Source organism: Chionomys nivalis, chromosome 9, assembly GCF_950005125.1.
Source record: "Chionomys nivalis chromosome 9, mChiNiv1.1, whole genome shotgun sequence".
In the NCBI taxonomy this organism is placed as follows: Eukaryota; Metazoa; Chordata; class Mammalia; order Rodentia; family Cricetidae; genus Chionomys; species Chionomys nivalis.
In genome coordinates this window covers 63,023,145-63,046,596 of record NC_080094.1, presented here as the reverse complement: position 1 = coordinate 63,046,596, position 23,452 = coordinate 63,023,145, and the positions used below count along the sequence as shown (strand labels likewise).

General features: G+C 34.7%; 1 protein-coding gene across 1 annotated transcript; it reads left to right on the top strand.

Annotated features, from left to right (window-relative positions):
- Positions 1-6,396: 6,396 nt before the first annotated feature.
- LOC130881013 (olfactory receptor 4F21-like) lies at positions 6,397-8,660 on the top strand. Its single transcript, XM_057780191.1, has 2 exons — positions 6,397-7,305; positions 8,544-8,660. Exons 1-2 carry the CDS (start codon positions 6,397-6,399, stop codon positions 8,658-8,660), a joined length of 1,026 nt encoding a protein of 341 aa, XP_057636174.1.
- Positions 8,661-23,452: the final 14,792 nt, after the last annotated feature.

The following is a 23,452-nucleotide window of genomic DNA, read 5'->3' as shown; positions in this document are numbered from 1 at the left end:
TGGGAACATAGGGGTGGGGGAACAGGAAGGGCAGAAGAAAAAGAGGCTGGGAGAAGGGGTGATGTCAGAAAAACTTGAAGGAATAGTATAGTTGAGATGGAGGAAGGACAGAGATGAGAGCAAAGAAATCTTGATTGAGGACGACATTATAGGGTTAGCAGAAACCTGGCTCTAGAGAAATACCCAGGAATCCACATGGATGACCACAGCTAAATCCCTAAGCAATAGAAAAAAGGAGGACCTGATTTTGACTTGCCCTTTAGTCAAACTGATGAATATGGTAAGTTATCACTATAAAACCTTCATTCAGTAACTGACTAAAACAGAGGCAAATTAAAACCTGCATTTAATCTGGACTGAGCTTCCAATATTCAGTTGAAGAGTGTGAAGAATGAGTATATGAACAAAGAGGTCAAGACCATGATGAGTTCACCCACTTAAATGGTCTACCTGACTAATGGGAGCTCACCAACTCCAGCTGGATGAGGAAGGAACAAGCATAGGACCAAACTAGTCCTTCTGAATGTGGTTAACAGTTGTATGGCTGGAGCAGACTGAGGGGCCACTGGCACTGGTACCAGAATTTATCCCTATTGCATGTACTGACTTTTTGGGAACCCATTCTCTTTGGATGGATCCCTTGCTTAACATAAATATACTAGGCAAGCCTTGAACATTTCCCAAAGTAGTGTGCTTTACCCTTCCTGAGGATTGGATGGGGGGTGGGGGGTGAAAATATGTGGAAAGAATGAGAGAAGAGGAAGGAGTGGGAACTTAAATTGGTTTGTAAAATGAAAAATATAGCTTGATGTATATATATATATATGATGTATATATATATATATATGAAGATTCAAAGCAAAACAATATTAATAACTTTGCTTGAGACTGTTCCTGAGATAGCTTGACAAAAGGGGTGTATAGAAGGACTGCATTCTGCCTATCCTAATAATTTACCTGATGATCCATTTAAAATTAGTGAACTAATTTATTTGGTATAGATTTCAATACATTGTAGTTGACTGTGACATAGGTACTAGTGATCATTCTTATTAAGGTCTGCCATAATAAAGTACAAGTGAGGTGGAAATAAATCCAGAATGTCCAGTTGGAGGAGAAAAAGACTACTGAGACATTTGAGACTGCATACAAGGGTTTGCTGAAAGATATAAGGAGATTGAGTGTCCTGATAGGCATTGGAATAAAAGGAGGGATGCCCTTAAGAAAAGCCCCCCCCCCTGCAACAGACTTCTAAAAAGGATCACAAGCAATAACTTTTACTCTGATGGGAGTCAAAGCAAATGATCAAAGAAATCAAGAAAAAGTTTTGGAAGACTATAAAACCCCACTTAGATATAAATATTAAGTAAATAGTTAAGAGTACGTTATATTTCATTTTTCTATATATTTCTTTAAAATGAGTATTAAAATAATTTAATAAATACAAAACAGGTGTTATCAATGATTTTAATAAGTCCAATAACTACAATAATGACTCCTCATCAAATAAAACAGTCAATTTGCCAATAATTTCTTCTGCATCTGTTAATAGCTGATTCTTGGGAAAAGCAATATTCAAGGAAGGCATAGTTCCTATAGAAAACTAATAATAATGTAGATATTGAGCAGAATTCCCAGTTGTATTAATTGGTTGTTTCCCTGTTGATAAGTACATTTGCGTCATACATTGTAATGGTGAGTGGTGAATCATAAAAAAGTAACTCTTCCTGTGTTTCTCATTCCTTGCAGCTGCTGAGGGTAGAATCTATGCCTGCTTGGGTAGGTGCAGCACCATTCTCTAATATTCTAGTGTCAGCTATACCCCTCTCAACTTGTTCTGTGTTTTTGTTCTTTATAATCTAATTTTTTTTTGTCTTTATGTTTTTCCCTAGCACACCTCTCTCAAGTTCTTTTGTAACCTTTGGTTTCCTTCCTCACAGTTGAAACTGACTTGGAAGGAATTTAAATATTTTTCAAAGAAGTTATATTTTAAAATTACATGTGTAGTATTTTGATTCTTCTTTCTCCTTTTGCTCTAAATATAAAATCACAAAATAAAAAACAATACATCTTATATATCTCAAAAATTAAATTATTATTGTCAATCTGAAAAGCTACATAATAGTTTCCCTACATATTACCAATTTTATATAATGGATAAAACTTATCTAGTACTTATGTTGTAATATTTTACTGCATTAGGTATTGTAATTCCAAATATATATGTATATATATTACTCTTTTCTATACATTAACTTAGATACATGCATTCTCATTTGAAAAAAAGGATAATAATGGAAAAAAATCACACTGAGAAAAATGAATTGAAATAGTTATTTAATTACAAATATAGTCACAAAAACACAGTGGGTAAGAGTGGGTAATTTTATAAATTATGGTTATGTGTTGTATATGATTCAAAATGTGTTTGTAGCAATTTATTCATAATGTTGATAAAATCATCATTGCTTAAATAAAAGTTTAGGACACATTCTAAACCTTTGCATAATAATATTATCTTTTCTGTTCTACCACTAGTTATTTATTTATTCAAATTGCATGCTATCTACTTTGTGTTAGTTCATCATATATATCCATTACTTTTCAGAAATTTTGCAGTGTAGCCATAAGTTATTACTCTTGGAAATGGAATATTAGTCTGGCCTTGCTTTATTTTATTACTTTATTTTGTGTTCTTATTTTATATAGAGTATAAAATATAAAATTATTTTAATAGAATGTATACACTCTGCTCTTATATACCTTTTTCTGGAAAAAGGAAACTATTAAAGACTTCTTATGTTGTCTTAAATTATCTTGAGAAAATATTTCTTCGTTTTCTTAATTTTTGAGGCAGTCCTGTAATTTGGAATTGATTACTGAAATTTAGATCTTGTTTTTCTTCTTTTTTTGAGACGGGTTTTTCTGTAGATTTGTTTTTTTTAATTAATTAATTTATTTCTTTATTAAAGATTTCTGCCTCCTCCCTGCCACCACCTCCCATTTCCCTCCCCATCCCCCAATCAAGTCCCCTTCCCTTGTCAGCCCTAAGAGCAATCACGGTTCCCTGCCCTGTGGGAAGTCCAAGGACCACCCACCTCCATCCAGGTCTAGTAAAGTGAGCATCCAAACTGCCTAGGCTTCCACAAAGCCAGTATGTGCAGTAGGATCAAAAACCCATTGCCATTGTTCTTGAGTTCTCAGTAGTCCTCATTGTCCGCTATGTTCAGCGAGTCCGGTTTTATCCCATGCTTTTTCAGACCCAGGCCAGCTGGCCTTGGTGAGTTCCCGATAGATCATCCCCATTGTCTCAGTGTGTGGGTGCACCCCTCGCGGTCCTGAGTTTCTTGCTCGTGCTCTCTCTCCTTCTGCTCATGATTTGGACCTTGAGATTTCAGTCCGGTGCTGCAATGTGGGTCTCTGTCTCCTTTCTTCGCCCGATGAAAGTTAATATTCAGGAGGAGAAGCCTGTCCTGGAACTACCTCTTGTAGACCAAGCTGGCCTCAAACTCACAAAGTTCTGCCTGCCTCTCCCTCCCAAGTGCTGGGATTAAAGATGTGAAAAAGCATGGGATAAAACCGGACTCCCTGAACACAGCGGATAATGAGGGCTGATGAGAAGCCAAGGACAATGGCACTGGGTTTTGATCCTACTTCATGTTCTGGCTTTGTGGGAGCTACCCAGTTTGTATGCTCACCTTCCTATACCTAGATGGAGGTGGGAGGACCTTGGACTTTCCATAGTGCAGGGAACCCTGACTGCTCTTCGGACTGGAGAGGGAGGGGGAAAGGAGTGGGGGGAGGGGGAGAAGAGTGGGAGGAGGGGGAAGAAAATGGGAGGCTGGGAGGAGGCAGAAATTTAAAAAAAAAAAAAAAGATGTGCACCACCACTGCCCAGCTATATCTTGTCTTTCAAATAGCATTCTCTGAATTAGATTCTCGCCTATTTCAAAACATACTGTCAATCTATAATTCTAACAAACTTTTCTTTACACTTTAGATTTAATATTTCACATATAATCCAAAGTTGACAATTTAAAAATTACATTTAAATCACATTGAGTAAATTATTTCTAAATGCTTTATATTGTCATTATTATAAATCTATAAATCAGTTTGAAATATTAGTAACTCATGTGCTATATTTATATGTTATAATCATAGTTATATGAAAAGTTTGCTGAAATATTAAGACATTTCACCAAAGTTTTATTCAAAGGCTGCAGAATTTCAAATAGTTTCTCAATAAATACACCCAAGAATTAGGTTTTAAAAGTCCAATTGAGATGGATCAATAGATAGAGAGTTCCACAAATATCCTGTAGAATGATTTAAGAACAGGAAGAAAGAGAAAATACTATCATTCATTTTAGTCAAGATAAAGAAATTTCACAAATAGAGGCAAAAATGACAATGAAAATCTAGAGGAAGGACTTGATTAAATAATTATTTGCAAGTAAATATAGGAAATGCATAGTAACTAGTCCATAAAAAATTTGGTTATGAAGTAACATAAATATTGCTTTATTTAATACAACACACCTCTGCTCACATTCTGAGAAAATCAATTATTTTTCTGACAAATGGAAAGGCCCATAACTGATAGATGTCAGAAAGCCAATGGTACAAATGTATAGCAAAAAGATCATGATAAAAATGATGGAATTCTGCAATAGTGACAAGAAAAGTGTAATTAATATGATTATTATATTGACTATTGAGAGTTATAGCTATTTTCTCTAAAACACACTGAATAAAGAAAAGTATCATAGTAGAATTAATAAATTAAGTGAGGACATTACAAAGGAGAGGTTGGAATGAACAGGCTACTTAGTGCAAAGAATTCCAGGGCCTCACTATTTGTTTGTTTGTTTCCTTGCTTTGGATTTTGAGACAAGGACTCCAGTAGCCAAAGATGGCTTAAAACTATCCCTGAATGGTTTTCAATTGGTGATCCTTTGATGTTGTCCACTCCCAAATGCTTCCATACCTATCATCTAGGTATAACAGTAAAAGAAAAAAAAAAAAAGCAAACAAAACAGAACCATCAATATAAAAAGAAGTCACTAAGTAGATTAAAGAAAATAAACATGGAATAAATTTTAGTCAATTAACTGTACTTGAAGAAGAGTCTAGCTTGTAATTAAAGGGTCTGTCATTGAGAAAAGCAGAATGATAATTAGAAGCATGAATTACCATATCTTTAGTTTTGGATACAAGTCCTAACTCTAAAACTTCATTTTTCTAAATGTTAATGTCTCTGTGTATAAAATGGATTTAATAAAACAGAACTTAAAATTGTGTGAAGCTTACATTAAAGAAAGGGTTAAGCACAGAGAACCTTTCCTAGAATAAATGTTTGATACCACATATGTATAAATATTACCATTAATAATTATAGTTGTCTTCCAGGAACAATTCTATTATTGTAGGAAGTAATACATGGATAAATCACTCCAAGCCTGTATTACTGTGAGTAAATATTAAAATATTGTGAATGACCTCAATCTGTGTATCTGTACTCCACAGAAAACTGTGAAAAATAAAGAAAAACAAAACGAACTAACAAAAAAAATATGACAGGTACAGCAGGAGAAATGCTTAGTTAGTCAAGAAAATATTGATATTCACAACAAAGTAAGAAAGGCGGGTGGGAATACTTTGCAAGTCATTTCCAAAGTATGAATGTGAAATTAAAAATATTGTCTCCTGAGTGGGGACTCATGGAGGGAGATGTTGGGAACATAAAGGCAACCTTCAAAGTCAAAGCAAAACAAAACAGAACAAAATATAGCTAGTTCTGTAAAAAACAATAAAAGTAGCCCATTTTTAAACATTTACTATGTTAGCAACTTTCTTGTACTTAAGAATTTTCTATATTAAAGGAGGTCGTTATTTACCCCAGGAGGCTATGGTTCTCCTGTCTTAGCATTATATGCACTGCAGCTAAAGAAATAAGCTGAGTTATACTGCTAGTTTCCATCTCTTTTTTGTTACTATCTTCCAATCTCTCTCTCTTTTTTTTTTTTTTTTTTTTTTTTTTGGATTTTTCGAGACAGGGTTTCACGGTAGCTTTTGGTCTTTTGGCTCCTGTCCTGGAACTAGCTCTTGTAGACCAGGCTGGCCTCGAACTCACAGGGATCCACCTGCCTCTGTCTCCCTAGTGCTGGGATTAAAGGCGTGCGCCACCACCACCCGGCTCTTCCAATCTCTTGATGTGTGATATTCTGATCATTATATTGCCCTTCCCAAATGTTATTCATTTATCTCATATTATGACCAATACAGTAAACAGAATAACTAATTATAATCAATAGTAAGACAGATAACCTATAGATGACAACTTGATTATTTTCTATCAACAGGTACCTTGAAATTCTCTCCCTGTTCCAGTCAATGGATCAAACAAACGACACTGTAGTTTTTGAGTTTGTGTTGGTGGGACTCTCTGGTTCCTGGAAAACTACAATTTTTCTCATGTCCACTTTTTCTTTGCTCTATTTAAGCATAATCTTGGGAAATCTTTTTATTGTCCTTTTGGTAATTACTGACTCCCACTTACAGTCTCCTATGTACTTTCTTCTGGCCAACCTATCCCTCATTGATGTAGGACTTTCCTCTACCACAGTTCCCAAGATGATCTCAGATCTTCTGAAAGAAGTCAAAGTAATTTCTTTCCACAGATGTATGACTCAGGCCTGTTTTATCCACATTATAGGAGGAGGGGAATTGGTATTACTTATAGCCATGGCATTTGACAGGTACACAGCCATCTGTAAGCCACTACACTACTTGAGAATCATGAGCCCTAAGTTATGCATTTTATTTGTAATCACTAGCTGGATCACTGGTGTGGTCCATGCCCTGGCCCAGCTCTTCTTTGTTATAAACCTGCCTTTTTGTGGTCCTAACAAAGTAGACAGCTTTTGCTGTGATTTTCCTCGGATTGTACAACTAGCATGCACTGATCGAGACAGGTTTGAGCTTGTTGTTGCTGCCAACAGTGGCTTCATGAGCATGGGGGCCTTCTTCCTGCTTCTCCTCTCCTATGTCTTCATTTTGGTCACGGTCTGGAAAAGGTCTTCAGGGGATTTATCAAAGGCACTTGTCACTCTGTCAACACACATCACTGTGGTTGTTCTTTTTTTCACTCCATGCATGTTTGTCTATGTGTGGCCTTTCCCCACATCATCAATTGACAAATACCTGTTTATTGTTGACTTTGCCATCACACCTGCCCTGAATCCTGTCATCTATACACTTAGGAACAAAGATATAAGGGTAGCAATCAAAAGATTGTGCAAAGTGACTTGTCATGATAAATATCCCTGACTAATTTGGTGTGGGAGCTCTAAAAGTGTACGTCAAATATACATTGGAAAATTCCAATCAGGAACAGACTCATTATCCTTGCCATTTGCACATGTCCCCTACCTCACAGCCTATATCCCTTCCAACAAACCAATAATGCCTTGCTTCTGTTCCTTTGAGAAATTAGAATATATCACTATGTACTTCTTTTACAAAAGCACTATGGCTAGATAAATGTGGGTTTTTTCGACCTTTGCGAAAATCTAAGCACAACAAAGATTACAATGGCATTCTATAATCTTCAAAAATTAGCTTCAAATTTGTTTAGGTAACATAAATATACAATCACAATGAATGCTTCCATATTTATGTTAACTATCTCAAATTATTTAGGTTGGGTTCTCTCAAAACGTCCACAGAGTTTACATTCAAATATAAACAACTTATTTAGAAGAGGTTTCATGGTCATCAATGGAAAATTAACACATTATTAGTTTCTATTGACTCTTCCCTAAAGGTGGCTATGTATTTGCTGTAATCTAGAAGGGTTTCATTGTAATATAATATATCCAGTGTGGTTCTTTATTTTTTTAATTCACATTATTTCTTTGATATGTCTAATCTGTTTCCTAGAAATTTTTCTATTGTGCACTTTAGAAAACCTGGAAAAGGGGTCAAGCAGGGTTGATGGCTAATTCACTAAAGGTCCCCCCTTCTTATATTTCCCCATGTAAATACACAGGTGTCCCTTTCTGCATTTATGTATTTTGTTTTACTTATGTTTTTTTTTTTTTTTTTTTTTTTTTTTGATTTTTCGAGACAGTGTTTCTCCGTGGCTTTTGGTTCCTGTCCTGGAACTAGCTCTTGTAGACCAGGCTGGCCTCAAACTCACAGAGATCCGCCTGCCTCTGCCTCCTGAGTGCTGGGATTAAAGGCGTGCGCCACCACTGCCCGGCCTGTTTTACTTATTGATGCACTAGTATTAACCATGTCATCTTTGTGCCCATTATTTTGTAACTATCCCCGATGAATGGTGAGTTCATCAGTGAATCACAACGGAGAAGATGTCTCGTCTTACCCAAAACCATCAGGAACTCGTATTTCAGGAAAAAGGTTGAGGACTACATAGCCTACTCATGGATCTACAATTAATTACTATTACCTTCATGCCACAGTAGGCAGCCTTGAAATTATAATTACATTGGTGGTATGCCAACAAAATAGCATCTCAGACCCTTCTCACTTCTTCAGAGTTTTTATTTCTGTCCTCTTCTTATTGTATAAGTGATTTGAAACCCACACATTACTTGTTTTCCCCTGCCCACAAACATAACAACAGAACACCTTGAGGACTTCTTGCAAAACTATGTAGCTAGATTGTAAAATAATTACTTACACATGTGATTTTTTAATAATACAACTTTAGTTAAATTTTAGCAATTCAATTAAATTTCCTCTAAGTAATCTGCCTTTCAAGAAGTACAATGGAAGGTGATAATATGATTTTTCAGGTATTGGAATTGAAGCCAAAACAGAGGATCTGAGTTTAATGTCTGAAACCCACCCAGTAGAAGAAGAAACTAACCTCCACTAGTTGATTTTTGAGATGGTTAAAATTAAGAAAATTTTCAGGGTCTCAGAAGAGACTTCAAACTTTTAAATTGTTAAGATTGTGAAAGACTTTGGGACTGAAGTTGGACTAAGTGTTTATTTATTTTTTTTTTTGCATTATCACATTGTCAGATCATATAACACCCAATTATTTGGATATGATAGTTTGGATGAAAAATGTCTACCATAGTCTTACATATTTTAATGTTTGATGTGTAATTAGTTGAACTATTCATAAAGGATTGGGAGATAGGGCCTATTTGGAGGATATATGTCACTAGGAGGAAGCTTTGAGCTTTTAAAGTCCATGCCATTCCCACTTTCTCTCTCTCTCTCTCTCTCTCTCTCTCTCTCTCTTTCTCTCTCTCTTTCTCTCACTTATAGGGTGACATGTGAGTTATCAGGCACTGCTCCAGCACATTTTTGCCTGTCTATGGTCAAGCTTTCTGTCATAAGAGCAATGGAATCTAATGCTATTAAACTGTAAGACCCAAAATAGTTGTTTTCCACTACACATTGTATTGGTCATAGGTATTTTCTCATGGCCCTTAAAGAACAGCTAAGAAAATTAGAGTAGAAATGGAAGAGGTTGTGTTTTATCTAAACATGCCATATCGCCTATACAGCCATACTCTTTAAGTTCCATATTTGGTAAGAAAAACTAATATACCTAAATTAGATGCAAAGAAAATTGACTTCTTATGGGTCATATATTTTATCTTGTGTTATGAAATACCCATTTCCAAGTACAGTAATGTAGGCTGATGAAATTCAAAGTAAATAATCAAAGAAATCCAAAATGGTTTATCTGATTAATAAATTGTTTTGGGAGACTGAGAAAAACCACCTAAGTAAACAATATAAATAAATAGTTAAGAGTGTGTCATAGTAATTTTTTGTATTTTAGCTAAATATGTATTTCTAGAGAAAACTAAAAATAAAATAGATATTAAATGCTAATCCCAGATATATTAATTGTCTGTGTTTCTACACATACACATAAGAACCATTTGAACCTGTGTACCCTTAGTCATAACAGACGGTGATAAATAGGAAAAGGAATAAAACTCCCTGTGTTTCTCATTCTTCAAAGATACCAAGAGTGGAATCTACACCTGATAGGTAAGAAGAGCACCATTCTTTCAACCTAAAAAGCCTTAGTACTCTTCATATAATAGCAAATATGTACGATAGATAAAAATTATTTACTGTTTATGCCAGAATGTTACATTGGGTTAGATATTGAAATTTCTTCCGCTAGAAAATGTAAAATGTTTCTATGTATTGACTAGGTTACATCTTATTTTTAATGAGAAAATTATGAATATTGTGATAAACTATAGCAATTTCATGTATTAAGCTTCCTGGTGTGACTATAATTTGAATTGTGTTTTAAAAAGTTGTCCATTTGCATCCTTATTTTTTGAAAAAATCATTATTGTTTAAATATTAAAAGATTGTGGCACATTCTAAGTTATTGCATATATTTTGGTTTCTTGCACACACTGTTTATTTACTCAAATTTTATGTTGTCATGTTTTATTATCCCATCACATATCCACTACTGTCCAGGAATTCTTTTGTTAGTCCATGGATTAGTCCTCTGGGAATGGATAGTTTCATAACTCTGAGATGTGTTTATTACTATGGTTTGATTTCTTAGTTTATTCAGAGCTTCAAAAATAATAGAATATTTTAAGAATATTTGCATCATCTATGTTTATGTCATTTTACATATGTAACTAACTGTTACAGACTTTTCCTGGTTGGTTGCTAAAATTATCTTGCTATTTATAATATCCCTATCTTGTCTTAATTTTGGAGACATTTATGTAATTTGGCAATTAATAACTATGTTTTGATACCTCCTTTCAATCAGAATTTTATTGGTTTAGAGTCATGGCTGCTTGACCAAATACTGTTATTGTATATCACAAAATAACCTTACATTTTTGTTTAGTGTTTCAATTTTATTAATTTTACTTTTGGTTTTAGTGGTTATTTATTATTTATTTAATTATTTTTCATGCAGACAACAGTATTCCCTTCCACCCATCCTCCTGATATCCATCCATACTCACCTCCCAGCCCCATACCTACTCTTCTGTTTCTATTTTGGAAAGGGCAGAGCTACTGAGGATATTGACAAAACATGGCTTATCAAATTGGGGAAAGAATAAGCCCCTCACTTTGTATTATGGCTTGGCAGGGCAACCCAATATGAGTAATAGAGTTCCAAATGCCAGAAAAAAAGAGTCAAAGGCAGCTCTTGCAACAACTGATATGAGTCCCATAAGAAGACCAAGCTATACAACTGTTACATATATTCAGAGGGCCTAGGTCAGTCCCATGCAGGTTCCCTTGTGCATTCAGTCTCTGTGAGCTCCTGTGAAGCCAGGTTGTTAGATTCTGTGGATTTTGTTGTGATGTTCTTGATGCTCTGGCTCCTAAAATCTGTCCTTCCTCTCTTCCAAGATTCCCCAAGTACAGCCTATTTTTGACTCTGGGTCTCTGCATCTGTTTCTACCATTTGCTGGATGAAGCCTCTCTGATGACTATTGCATTAGGCACTAATCTATACTTATAGTATAATATTATTATGCATTATCACATTGACATTTTTTTCTCCACTAGTGTATGGTTGGTTCTATACTAGGTGTCTGGACTATGCAGCCTCTGGATCCTATCACTTCAGGCAGTGTCAGTGGTGATCTCACTCTGATGGCATGGGACTCAGGCTGAGCTGGCCATTGTTTAGCCACTCTCACAAACTCTGTGTCACCCTTACCCCAGTACATTCTATAGGCTTGAAAGATTGTAGGTTGAAGGTTATGTGGCTCTGTTGGTGTACTAGTCCCCTCACTGGTACACTTATATGATCAAAGGAGGTGGTCAGGTCAGGCTAATTATCTACTTGTGTCTTAGGTGCGTTCAATTGTAAAAATGTTTTCCCCAGTCCTTTGCTCTGAGGTAATGTCTGTATTTGAAATTGAGATGTGTTTCCTGTGTGCACCAGAAAGATGGGTCCTGTTTTTGTATTCATTTTGATAGCCTGCGTCTTTTATAAGTGAATTCAAACCATTGATATTAAGTGATATTAATAACCAATGACTGTTAATTTCTGCTCTATTTTTGTTGGTGGTAGTGTAGTGTTTGTGTTTTTCCCTTCTTTGGGATTTGCTGTTGAGAAATTATCTTTGCCCTGTGTTTTCAAGGATGTAGCTAGCTTCCTTGGGTTGGTGATTTCCTTCTAGTACTTTCTGTGGGGCTGGATTTGTTTAAGTCTGATTATGGACAAAATATCTTGCTTTCTCTATCTATGGCAATTGCAAACTTTGTTGAGTATAATAAACTAGACTGTCATCCTTCGTTTCTTACTGTCTATAGAATATCTGTCCAGGACCTTCTGGCTTTAACAGTTTCCATTAACGAGTTTAATATAGTTCTGATTGGTCAGCCTTTATATGTTACTTGACCTTTTTTTCCTTTGCAGCTCTGAGTATTCTTTCTTTACTCTGCATGTTTAGTGTTTTGATTATGATATAACTAGGCAACTTTTTTTCAGTCAAGTCTATTTGGTATTCTGTAAACTTCTTGTAACACCATAAGTATATCCTTCTATGTTTGAGAAAGTTCTCTTCTATGATTTTATATATATATATATATATATATATATATATATATATATATACATATATATATATATATTGCTTTTTTATCAAAAATCAAGTGTTTATAGATGTATGGCTTTCTGTCCAGGTCTTCAATTGGACTCCATTGATCAATATGACAGTTTTCATGCTAATACTATTCTGTTTTAATTCTTATAGCTCTGTAATACAATTTGAGGTAAGGGATGTTGAAATCTCCAGTAGCATATTTCCACTTTCTGATACTTTCTATAAACACTTTCTTCAATATCTTAAACCTTTTTCATACAAATCTTTCAGTTGCTGGGTGAGAATTAGCCCAACATATTTTGAAGCTATTATTAAAGTTATTATTTCCTTGAATTCTTTCTCAGTTTGTTATCATTTATATATAAGGAAGGCTACATAACTTTTTGTTTTGTTTCAGTTTGTGTTTGCCTTAATTTTGTATCCTTAAACTTTGGTAAAAGTATTTACCACACATAGGAGTTTCCTTTTAAAATTTTTAGATTCACTTAAATGTACTCTCATAACATTTTCAAATAAAGATTCTATGACTTTATCCCTTACTTTTTAACTCATTTGTATTCTTTGGGTTGTCTTATTGTTCTTGCTAAGACTTCAAGTATTATATTGCATAGGTATGGAAAGGTGGACAACTTTTTTTTCCCCAAAATTTAGTGAAAATGCTTTAAGGTCATTTCCATTTAGGTTGATATGGTTTGTAGACTTGCTGTTAATCACCTTAATTATTTTATAATATGTCATTTATATGTCTTGTCCCCTCAAGACATTTATCATGAAGGGGTGTTAGATTTTCTCAAGGACCTCATTCTGCATCTAATGAAATAATCATGAGGTTTATATACTTTAGTTTATAAACATGGTAGATTAGATTTTTTTTATTTACATGATTTTAATCATAACTGGATAACAAGGTTGAACCCTACGTGATCATGCTGACCATCTTCTTGATGGATTATAGAATGCAGTTTACAAGTATTTTATGGAGAATTTTTATATCTATGTTCATAAGGGATAATTGGTATGAAATTCTTTCTTTATTGGACATTTATATATCTAGGTCTTATGATAACTGTGGCCTTATAAATAGAATTGGCAATTTTCTTTTTGTTTTTTTCTGTGTAATAATTTGAGGAGTATCGTTGTTGATTCTTCTTTGACAGTCTAGCAGAATTCTTCTCTTAAACCATTCAGCCTTGGTCTTTTTGTGTTGGGAAAACTTTCAATCACTAATTCTATTATCACTAAGGATGAAAGGACTGTTGAAGTTATTGATCTGTAATTGATTTAAGTTTGATAAATAATATATGTCAAAATTGCCCATTTCTTTTATATTTTGCAATTCAACCTACCCCAGGACCCAGCAATACCACTCCTGGGAATACACCCAAGAGATGCCCTATCATACTACAAAAGCATTTGTTCAGCTATGTTCATAGCAGCATTATTTGTAATAGCCGGAACCTAGAAACAACCTAGATGCCCCTCAATGGAAGAATGGATAAAGAAAGTGTGGAATATATACGCATTAGAGTACTACTCAGCAGTAAAAAACAATGACATTTTGAATTTTGCATGCAAATGGATGGAAACAGAAAACACTGTCCTGAGTGAGGTAACCCAGACCCAAAAAGATTAATATGGTATGTACTCACTCATTAGTGGATTCTACCCATAAATAAAGAACATTGAGCCTATAATTCATGATCCTAGAGAAGCTAAATGGGAAGGTGAACCCAAAGGAAAACATGTAGTTTCCTCCTGGATATTGGAAGTAGACAAGATTCCCAGGCAAAAATTGAGAGCTTGGGGGTGGGGGTGGGGTAGGAGTAAGAGGAGATGAGGAGAGAGAAGTGAGAAGGGGAGGATGGAGAGAGCTTGGAGGAATGAGACGGTTGGGATGGAGGAAGAGTGGATATGGGAGCAGGGAAGTATATATCTTAATTAAGGGAGCCACTTTAGTGTTGACAAGAGACTGGACTCTAGAGTGGTTCCCAGGTGTCCAAGGAGATGTCCCCAGCTTGTTCCTTGAGCAGCTGAGGAGAGGGCGCCTGAGCTGGCCCTATACTAAAGCCACACTGATGAATATCTTGCATATCACCATAGAACCTTCATCTGGCGATGGATGGAGATAGAGACAGAGACCCACACTGGAGCACTGGACTGAGCTCCCAAGGTCCAAATGTGGAGCAGAAGGAAAGAGAACATGAACAAGGAAGTCAGGACCGCGAGCGGTGCACCCACCCACTGTGACAGTGGGGCTGATCTAATGGGAACTCACCAAGACCAGCTAAACTGGGACTGATGGAGCATGTGATCAAACCGGACTCTCTGAACGTGGCTGACAAGGAGGGCTGAGAAGCCAAGGACAATGTCACTGGGTTTTGATTCTACTGCATGTACTGGCATTGTTGGAACCTAGTCTGTTTGGATGCTCACCTTCCTAGACCTGGATGGAGTAGGGAGGACCTTGGACTTCCCACAGGGCAGGGATCCCTGACTGCTCTTTGGACTTGAGAGGGAGGGGAAGGGGAGGAAAGTGGAAGGAGGGGAAGAGGTGAAAATTTATAACAATAATAATAATGATGATGATGTTGATGATGATATTAAAAAATGAAAAAACAGAAACTAAGAAACTTAGCAACAAAATGAGACGATGTGTTACTATAGTTTAAGCAATGAAGAAAATGAGTACTGTTTAATTTATAGATTAGATTCTTCAGAAGATCCACAGAATATAATGAAAGTCTCTGCTTTTGAAGGACACAGTTTGATATTTAGTAGCATAGATTACCATATTCTTAGTTATGAATACAAGTGTTAACTCTGACAGTGTATTCCTCTAAATCTAAGTGTCTCCATGTACAAATCAATCTAATAAATCAGTACTGGGATTTCTATAATATTAAAATGAGATAATGTAATAAATATAGTATCTCTTATAGTAACTCTTGCAGAATAATTATTTTATAAAAGTGGTTTTATTATTTTTCAACACCACTTTTCATATTAATATATTTTGTATTAGTCTTAGCAATTATTTAAATGTTGTGAATGAACTCAATCTGTGTATCTGACATCTGCAGTAATTTGAACATATATATAAGAAAATATATAACATATGTATTGGGCCAAGTGTTTCAGTTTGTGAAAAAATATTGATGTTTACAGTTATCAAGAATTCCAGCTAGATATAATTAGCATGTTACTGTAAAAGAGCCTTAATGTGAAAATAACAGAAATTATTGTACCCTCTACTGGGTAGTTTTGTGAATCGATTTGACATACACTAGAGCCATCAGAGGAAGGCTCCTCAGCTGAGGAAATGTGATTGAAATTCAGCTGTAAGACATTTTCTCATGTATTGATCAATGGGGATGGGACCAGACTGTGGTTGGTGGTGCCATCCTTGGGCTGAGAAAGTCAGGCTAAGCAAGCCAGTAAGCAGCTTCCATCCATGGCCTCTGCATCAGCTCCTGCTTCCATGATTCTGGCCTGTTTTGTGTTCCTGTCCTTACTACCTTCAGTGATGAACAGCAATGCTAAGTGTAAGCCTAATAAACCCTTTCCATCCCAACCTGCTCTTTGGTCGTGGTGTTTCTTTCCAACATGGAAACCCTAACTATGAAATCATCTAATTAGAGAACTCAAAAAATTAGGGCTTGAGAAACATGAAGATATCTTTGTAAATCAAACTGAAACAATATAAAACACAACAAAACACAAATCATCTGTGTCAGAAATAACAAGGAATGTATTTCATTTGCATTTACCTTTGGATACAATCTTTGTTAACAGTCGTTCTTTTTTCTTTGCTCTACTTATTCAGTTATTTACTTACATAAATATCATGTTGTAGTTCAGGAGGACCTTGATGTTATGGTTTTCCTGACTCAGCATCTTGCATGCTACAAGTAAAAACATGAACTGTCTTACCTGTTTAAACCTCATATTGTGTGATCTCTTGATTATTACACTACCATTTAGATGTTATTCAGTGATCTCCAACAATTGTAAGTGTAGCCAATAGGACAAAGCACAAAGATAAGTGAAGATACACAATATTATTACTGATTAAGACTTTCATCATTTTCTATCAACAGTTCTTTTCTAATCTGCTCTTCTGTTAAACAATCCACTCCCCCAACCAGATCCCTAGAGTTCCTGTCCCCATCTGCCCCAGGTTCATCCAAGAGATCTCTTCTATTTCCTGTTCCCTGGGAAATCCACGTGTAGCCTCATGGGTTCTCCTTGTTATCTACCCTCTCAGAGTTAGTGAATTGTTGAATGGTTAGTGTTAATATCCAATTATGAATGAGTCCATACTATGTCTGTCTTTTTTGGGTCCAGGTTATTTCATTCAGGATGATTATTTCTAGGCCCATCTATTTTTCTTCAAATTCCCTAATTTTTTATGATTTTTTATTTATTTATTTATTAAAGATTTCTGCCTCCTCCCCGCCACTGCCTCCCATTTCCCTCCCCTCCCCTAATCAAGTCCCCCTCCCTCGTCAGTCCAAAGAGCAATCAGGGTTCCCTGCCCTGTGGGAAGTCCAAGGACCCCCCACTTCCATCCAAGTCTATTAAGGTGAGCACCCAAACTGTAAATATACCACATTTTCTTCTTCCATTTATTCATTGAGGGGCATCTAGGTTGTTATTAGGTTTTGGATATTAAGTCCAAAACATTATTGGCTGTGGCTGAGAGAGATTTGGCTTTGGTAGAAAAGAAACTCCATGATGCATATATTTATCTTGGATCCAACGCTTGATTGTATTATTTTACTTTCTACTCATTCTTCCACAGAGATTCTTATGCACAGAGAACAAAAGACCTTAGAATGGTTATTTTTAACACATAAGCAGGATAAAAACATAAAAGGCCTGTATAAAAAAAAGGTTTCTTTCTAAATTGATTGTGAAGGAAAAATATTGTTCAATAATTAACAGGAAAAGACTCAACAGAAATTGTGGTACATATTATCAGTGCTGAAAATGCCTCATATGGGAAGAAAGTGAACACTGGCAAACAGCTTGTACATAATTTTTGGGGGCAGTTAAAAACAAATATTTCAAAAACAGGAGGCTTCAGTTTGTAAAAGGAACTAATTGATTCTCCCTCATATAGTAAAAGGGACATCAATTTCTGGAGTTCCTACATTGCATACTGATACAAAGCAATCAGGAAATGCAGCCTAAAATCAGGAATAATAAGTAAAGTGGCTAAAATCCTTTGATTCAGTTTAATAATCAGAGTTACATGCCATTCCTAGGGCATTATCAGATTTTCCTGAATCTCTTAATGTATTTACTGTCTCTCAGTAAGCAGAAAGTGTTTCATGTTTTTAAACCACTGAACACTAACACACATACTAAAGCACACAGACACACAAGCAAACACACAGAAAGGAATTATGCATACTGACACTAGGATGCAGACTTTTACAAAATTGAATAAACATTGATAGAAATGTGATCCTAAGTAGAAGATTAGAGGAAGAAATTGAGAATAGAAGGGAGTTTATAATTTTAAGGTATTTTATAGTTAATAATTCTAAAGAATTAATGTATGAATGAAAAGCACTATTTATAGCAAAAGGCACAAGGAATGCCTTCTGATATGTGTTGCCTGTGTGAAATGGGCTGAATAACGCTGTGCTCTAAGTTTGTCTATTTTTGAACATGAGGCCTATAGCAAAGGGTGCCATGAGACACAACATCTATAGTACAAGGTCATTTGTTCATTTTCTGGCTGTGCAGACTCATGAAATAACCACACAGAAACTCTATTAATTAAATCACTGCTTGACCAATCACTATAGCATATTCCTAGCAAGCTTTTACATATTAAATTAACTCATTTCTTTCATTTATATTTTACCATGAAGCTTGTGGCCTACCGGCAAGTTTTCAGTATGTCTGTTACTAGTGGTGGCTCCATGGTTTCTCTTTACTTTGCCTTCTTTTTCCCAGCATTCAGTTTAGTTTTCCCCACCTACCTCTATTCTGCCCTGCACAGGCCTAAGGCAGTTTCTTTATTCATTAACCTAAAATCAACACATATACAGAAGGACCTCCCAAACCAAGCATCTGTTAGATATTTTTGTTTATCAGTATGTGCATTACCATAATGTAGCATTAGATATATCAGTATAGATATATCAGTACAAATAGAAATGAGTCCTTAAAGAACACCAATATTTATTTGGGAATAACAATGCAAAGAGAATTGATGCTTCACAGTGAACTGTGGGTATATTCAAAGAATTGAGGCCCAGATAAATTGCTTTTGTTGCTATCATTTGGTTGGTTTGGAATAGTTTGGTTTGTTTTAGTTTGGTGGTTGTTTTGCTTTAGTTTTGTTTTATTTTGCACAGGGTCTCATACAGTCTAGGGTGGCCTGAAGCTCATCATGCAGCTCAGATGACCTTAATATTCACATTTCTGCCTCTGCTTCTCAAGTGCTAGGATTCTGATTTTGTCTCCATATCCACTCTGGTTGCTGCAGTGCTGGTGATTAAACTCATGGCTTCATGCATGCTAGGGTAACAACTCTACTGAACAAGGTATCTATAGTATGAAGGAAAGTTATGAAAGACAAAACTGAGGAAGATCCATTTGGTTTGTTTTTTGTTTTATTGTGTTTTGTTTTTGAAACAATAACTCTGGCCAAAGGGCAAAGATACAAGATCACCTCAGGCTGAAGTGGAAATACGAGTTTCCGGGCATTTGTCACTACAGAAGTACTTTATATAAAAATCTGTGGTGGCGTCTATGTGGATTGTGGTCTTGGCAGAATCTTTCTTAATGGTTTCTGTTAGTCAATCATGTGTAAGAACTCTTCTTTCAAATTGCCTTGATTAATTCCCTTGGTGTTAACCTTCCTCGAACTGGAGGAATCACCTCTGCTTTGGTGCTCACAACTTTCACTTGCTTTTTTAAAGAGTAGTGGCACCTTCTAGTGCGCATCAGTCATGCTATATGGGCAGTGCCAAGTACTTCACATAAATATCAAAAGCCCAGTAGTAATGCATACCTCTGTAAAGTACTTCCAGATGTAAAGTTTGGGGAAAATTATAAAAGAGGGAACAGAAACACTCTAAGAGACAGAAAACCGGGAACTTGGTGATGAGATTGTGTCTCCAAGTAACACCAAAACCTACATCTTTAAAGTCTCACCACCAATATCGCTCAAAGATAAGCTGAACAAAGCCTAGAATAAAAGATGTCAATGAGGATGGAAAAAACCCTATGAGACCTAAACGCTATCAAAAAAAAACTTATAAGCAACTGAGAGAATATGGATGTGATAGATGTGTATCCCATCCCAGGGAAGAAAGCACCAATTAGTTGCACAGTAATCAGAAATCAGAAACATAGGTACTAGTAGCATTATACAGACTCTAAAAATTATATTTGGGATTATAAATGTATATAGAAATACATATGTGTATGTATATTTATGAATGCAATAACAATTAATGGAAAAGTATCATGGAATTGAGGGAAAAGATGGAGGGTTATATGTAAGGGTTTGAAGGTTATATCAAAAATATAATAGACTTAGCTAGAATGAAAAGCACTCTCTAGGAAGATCTTTTCTTTTAGACTTATTTATTTTATGTGTATAAGTGTTTGCCTCTGTGTGTGTATATTCATTGCTTACATGCCTGGTGCCACAGAGGTCAGAAGAGAGAACTGGATCCCCTGGAACTAGAGTTATGGATGGTTGTGAGTCACCATGTGGGTGCTAGGAATCGAACCCATGTCTTCTACAAGACCAACAAGTGTTACCAACTTTTGAACCATCTCTCATCTCTCCAGTCCCTACTAAGAAGAATTTAAATTTTTCCAATTCAATTTAAAGAAGAACCATAAACATAGGAGTATTCATATTATTGGTGACATATAAATGTATAGAAGCCATTAGATCAATTCTCTATATATACAAAAAGAATAAATGTAAGAGCTTTGTGACAATAAAAATGTTATTTAATTAAAAAAATTAAAGTATAATTCAAAGCTAAAAAAAAATATAATAGAATATAGTTAATACATATAGTTTGGAGAAACAACTGTAATAACATATTTATTATAGAAAAGATTAGGAGCATACTTGTGGTCTATAACTACTTTGTTTTTAAAGCTAATTTTTATATAATAATGTATCTGTAGAAAACTGCATGCACAGTTGAAAGTAAGTTAGTTTTTTGAAATGTATGAAATGAACACCATATTTAATGAGATAGAATTATGTGATCAAAAGTTGAAAGGGGATTTTAAATGATTTTAATGCACACAGTTTCTACATAAAGTACTAATATGCAATTTCACTATATGTATGCCTATCAAAACATAATGAAGTTCAACTAATATATAAGAAAATGAATTTGAAAAAGAACAAATTGTACAATTTAAAATAAAATTATTTGCATGATTCATATATGTGGTAAGGGTTTATAATAAAGTATCAAAAGAGAGTGAGAAAGGAAAAATGTCTCTGTTGTCATTTCCAGGTGTGGACATAATTGTCTAAATGGATATGTGAACTGCAAAACTACAGATATGTTTTCATATTCTTGAAATATTAATCACATTTATTAATGTGGGTGCTTTTGTCATGAATGTAGTCATATGTATATATGACTTACACCACTGAGGCCACATATGTGTGGAGGTCAGAACTCAGCTGAGTGAGTGGGTTCAATCCCTCCATCCTGTTGTTCTCAAAGTTTAAATCAGGTCATCAGGCCTTACAACAAATGACTTTAACTGCTACAAATGGCATCTCACTATCCCATGTGATTTATCTTTTAAAGTTGTCATAACACATGCAAAATATTAACTCATGTTTTCAAAATATTTATAAAATTAAGGAAACAATTTTTCTTTATTATTCAGCTCTCTTATTCAATTCAAGGAAAGCTGGAAGACAGGGATTCCCGAAGACTATAAAATCAAAAGGCTTTCCAACTTTGTGGTTTTATTTAATGAAGAGAGTGGAAACTTTCCAGGGCAGAAATGGCTCTTGTCAGTGTATATAAGTCACAGAGAAGTGAAGCATCTCAGCAACACTGGGTATGGCAGAAACAATAACATAATAGTTTCAGATTCCTGGGAAAATCAGAGGAAACATCATCCAAAAGGGAAGATCTGCTTTATAAGGTGATTTTTGTACTGTGTGTGCATCACAAACTGATTGTTGTACTTTAATTTTTATCGCAACTACGCACTTACACTTTGTTTGTTTCAGTAGCATATTTTTAAATACTTCATGAGTTTACAGTATTCTTCACATTCATGTTTATAAAAATTGTGATTGATAAAAATATTGTAGTTTCCATTAACAACTAGAGCTTGGTGCATTTGGAGCATAATGCAGTTTCATATTCTCACATACAATGTTCTCTTAGGGTAACCTTAGTTCCAAGTCTCTCAACACAGAAAACATACTCACAGGACATTAGGCTTACTCTAATATTATCTGATTATCTTTTTATTTTTGAATCCTCTATTTTCTCAAGATGAATACAAAACAATAGGAAGTAGTTGTTAAAAAATAGAGGGAGAAGACAGAAATACACCAAATTAAAGAGATATGTGAAAATTTCATTGATAGTCAAAGAGTTAAATATGCTCAATTTGAACACAGTAAAATTAAATTTATGTAAACCTGACCATTGCTACTTAAATTGATCATTTTTACTTATTTGTACTTGTATTTAAATAGTAAAATACCTTGTTAGAAATGTCATTGATTTTCTTGAATTCTCAAAATAAAAACTCCTATCATTTATTTCATAATCTGAAAGTGATCTTGGGGGTTTGCAATCAGAGAGACATCGATTTGCACTAGTTTTAATCTTTTATAGAACTTACTGAGCCAGAAAATCCATAAAAATTGTTATTACTATTATATTTCAAGTACTAGCAAAGAAATTACAAAACATCCCCTAGATTGTTGACATTTCAATCTTCCAATTTCAAACCTAGCTTAGTAGAAAAACTGAAGATATTAAGATTAGGAAAGAAAACTCAAGAGAAATAAATAAAGGAAGAGAGTCTAGGAATGAAGAAAGAAAAACAGAAAAAAATGAAACAGAAAGGAAGAGAGGCAGAGAAACAGCTTTTATGAATAAATTACTCACACTATATTGTGAAATCTCACCTTTTCGAGTTGAAAGTCTGTAAATATATGACAATAAGTAGCATCTCTCAGTCCTAGTAATACATTATTGTTTAAGGATACACTCCAATAACTAAGTCCAAAGTACAGAGAAAGACAATGCTAAAAACTTGTCCATGGCATGTGATTTCTCAGTTTATTTGATGAACCATTTTTATCACAAATTTTAATAAATTTATTTGATTACATCTTTTCAAGCATATCATGAAGAGATTGGTGCCTGGGAATTTTGTGTTTATATGTAAATGGCTTATCATAATCTCCTATTATGATAGTCAAGAGTCTGTGAATATATCTCAGATATTCATTAGAAAATATTATCTCTGAATCCATGCCAAAAAGCATATATTTGAGGCAAGGTAAATGTAAAATGATAATTGTTACTAATATTTTTGTACAATATATTTATTTACATACCTATAGAGATTATCTTTCAGATGTGTAAAGTTTTTCTAGGAAAACTTTTATTTAGGAAAATTTATCTAGGAAAATTCCCTAATTACAAAGAATATATAAACTTTGGAAAGTTATTTTAAATTTGACTGGGTACAATGCTAAGATATAGTATGTATTCTTCTTACTTGATTCTGAACATTATTTTTTTGTTTCCATTTCAAGAATTCTTAGTTAGGCTCTGTCTCTCTCAACATTTTGGAGCCCAGTGTACTAA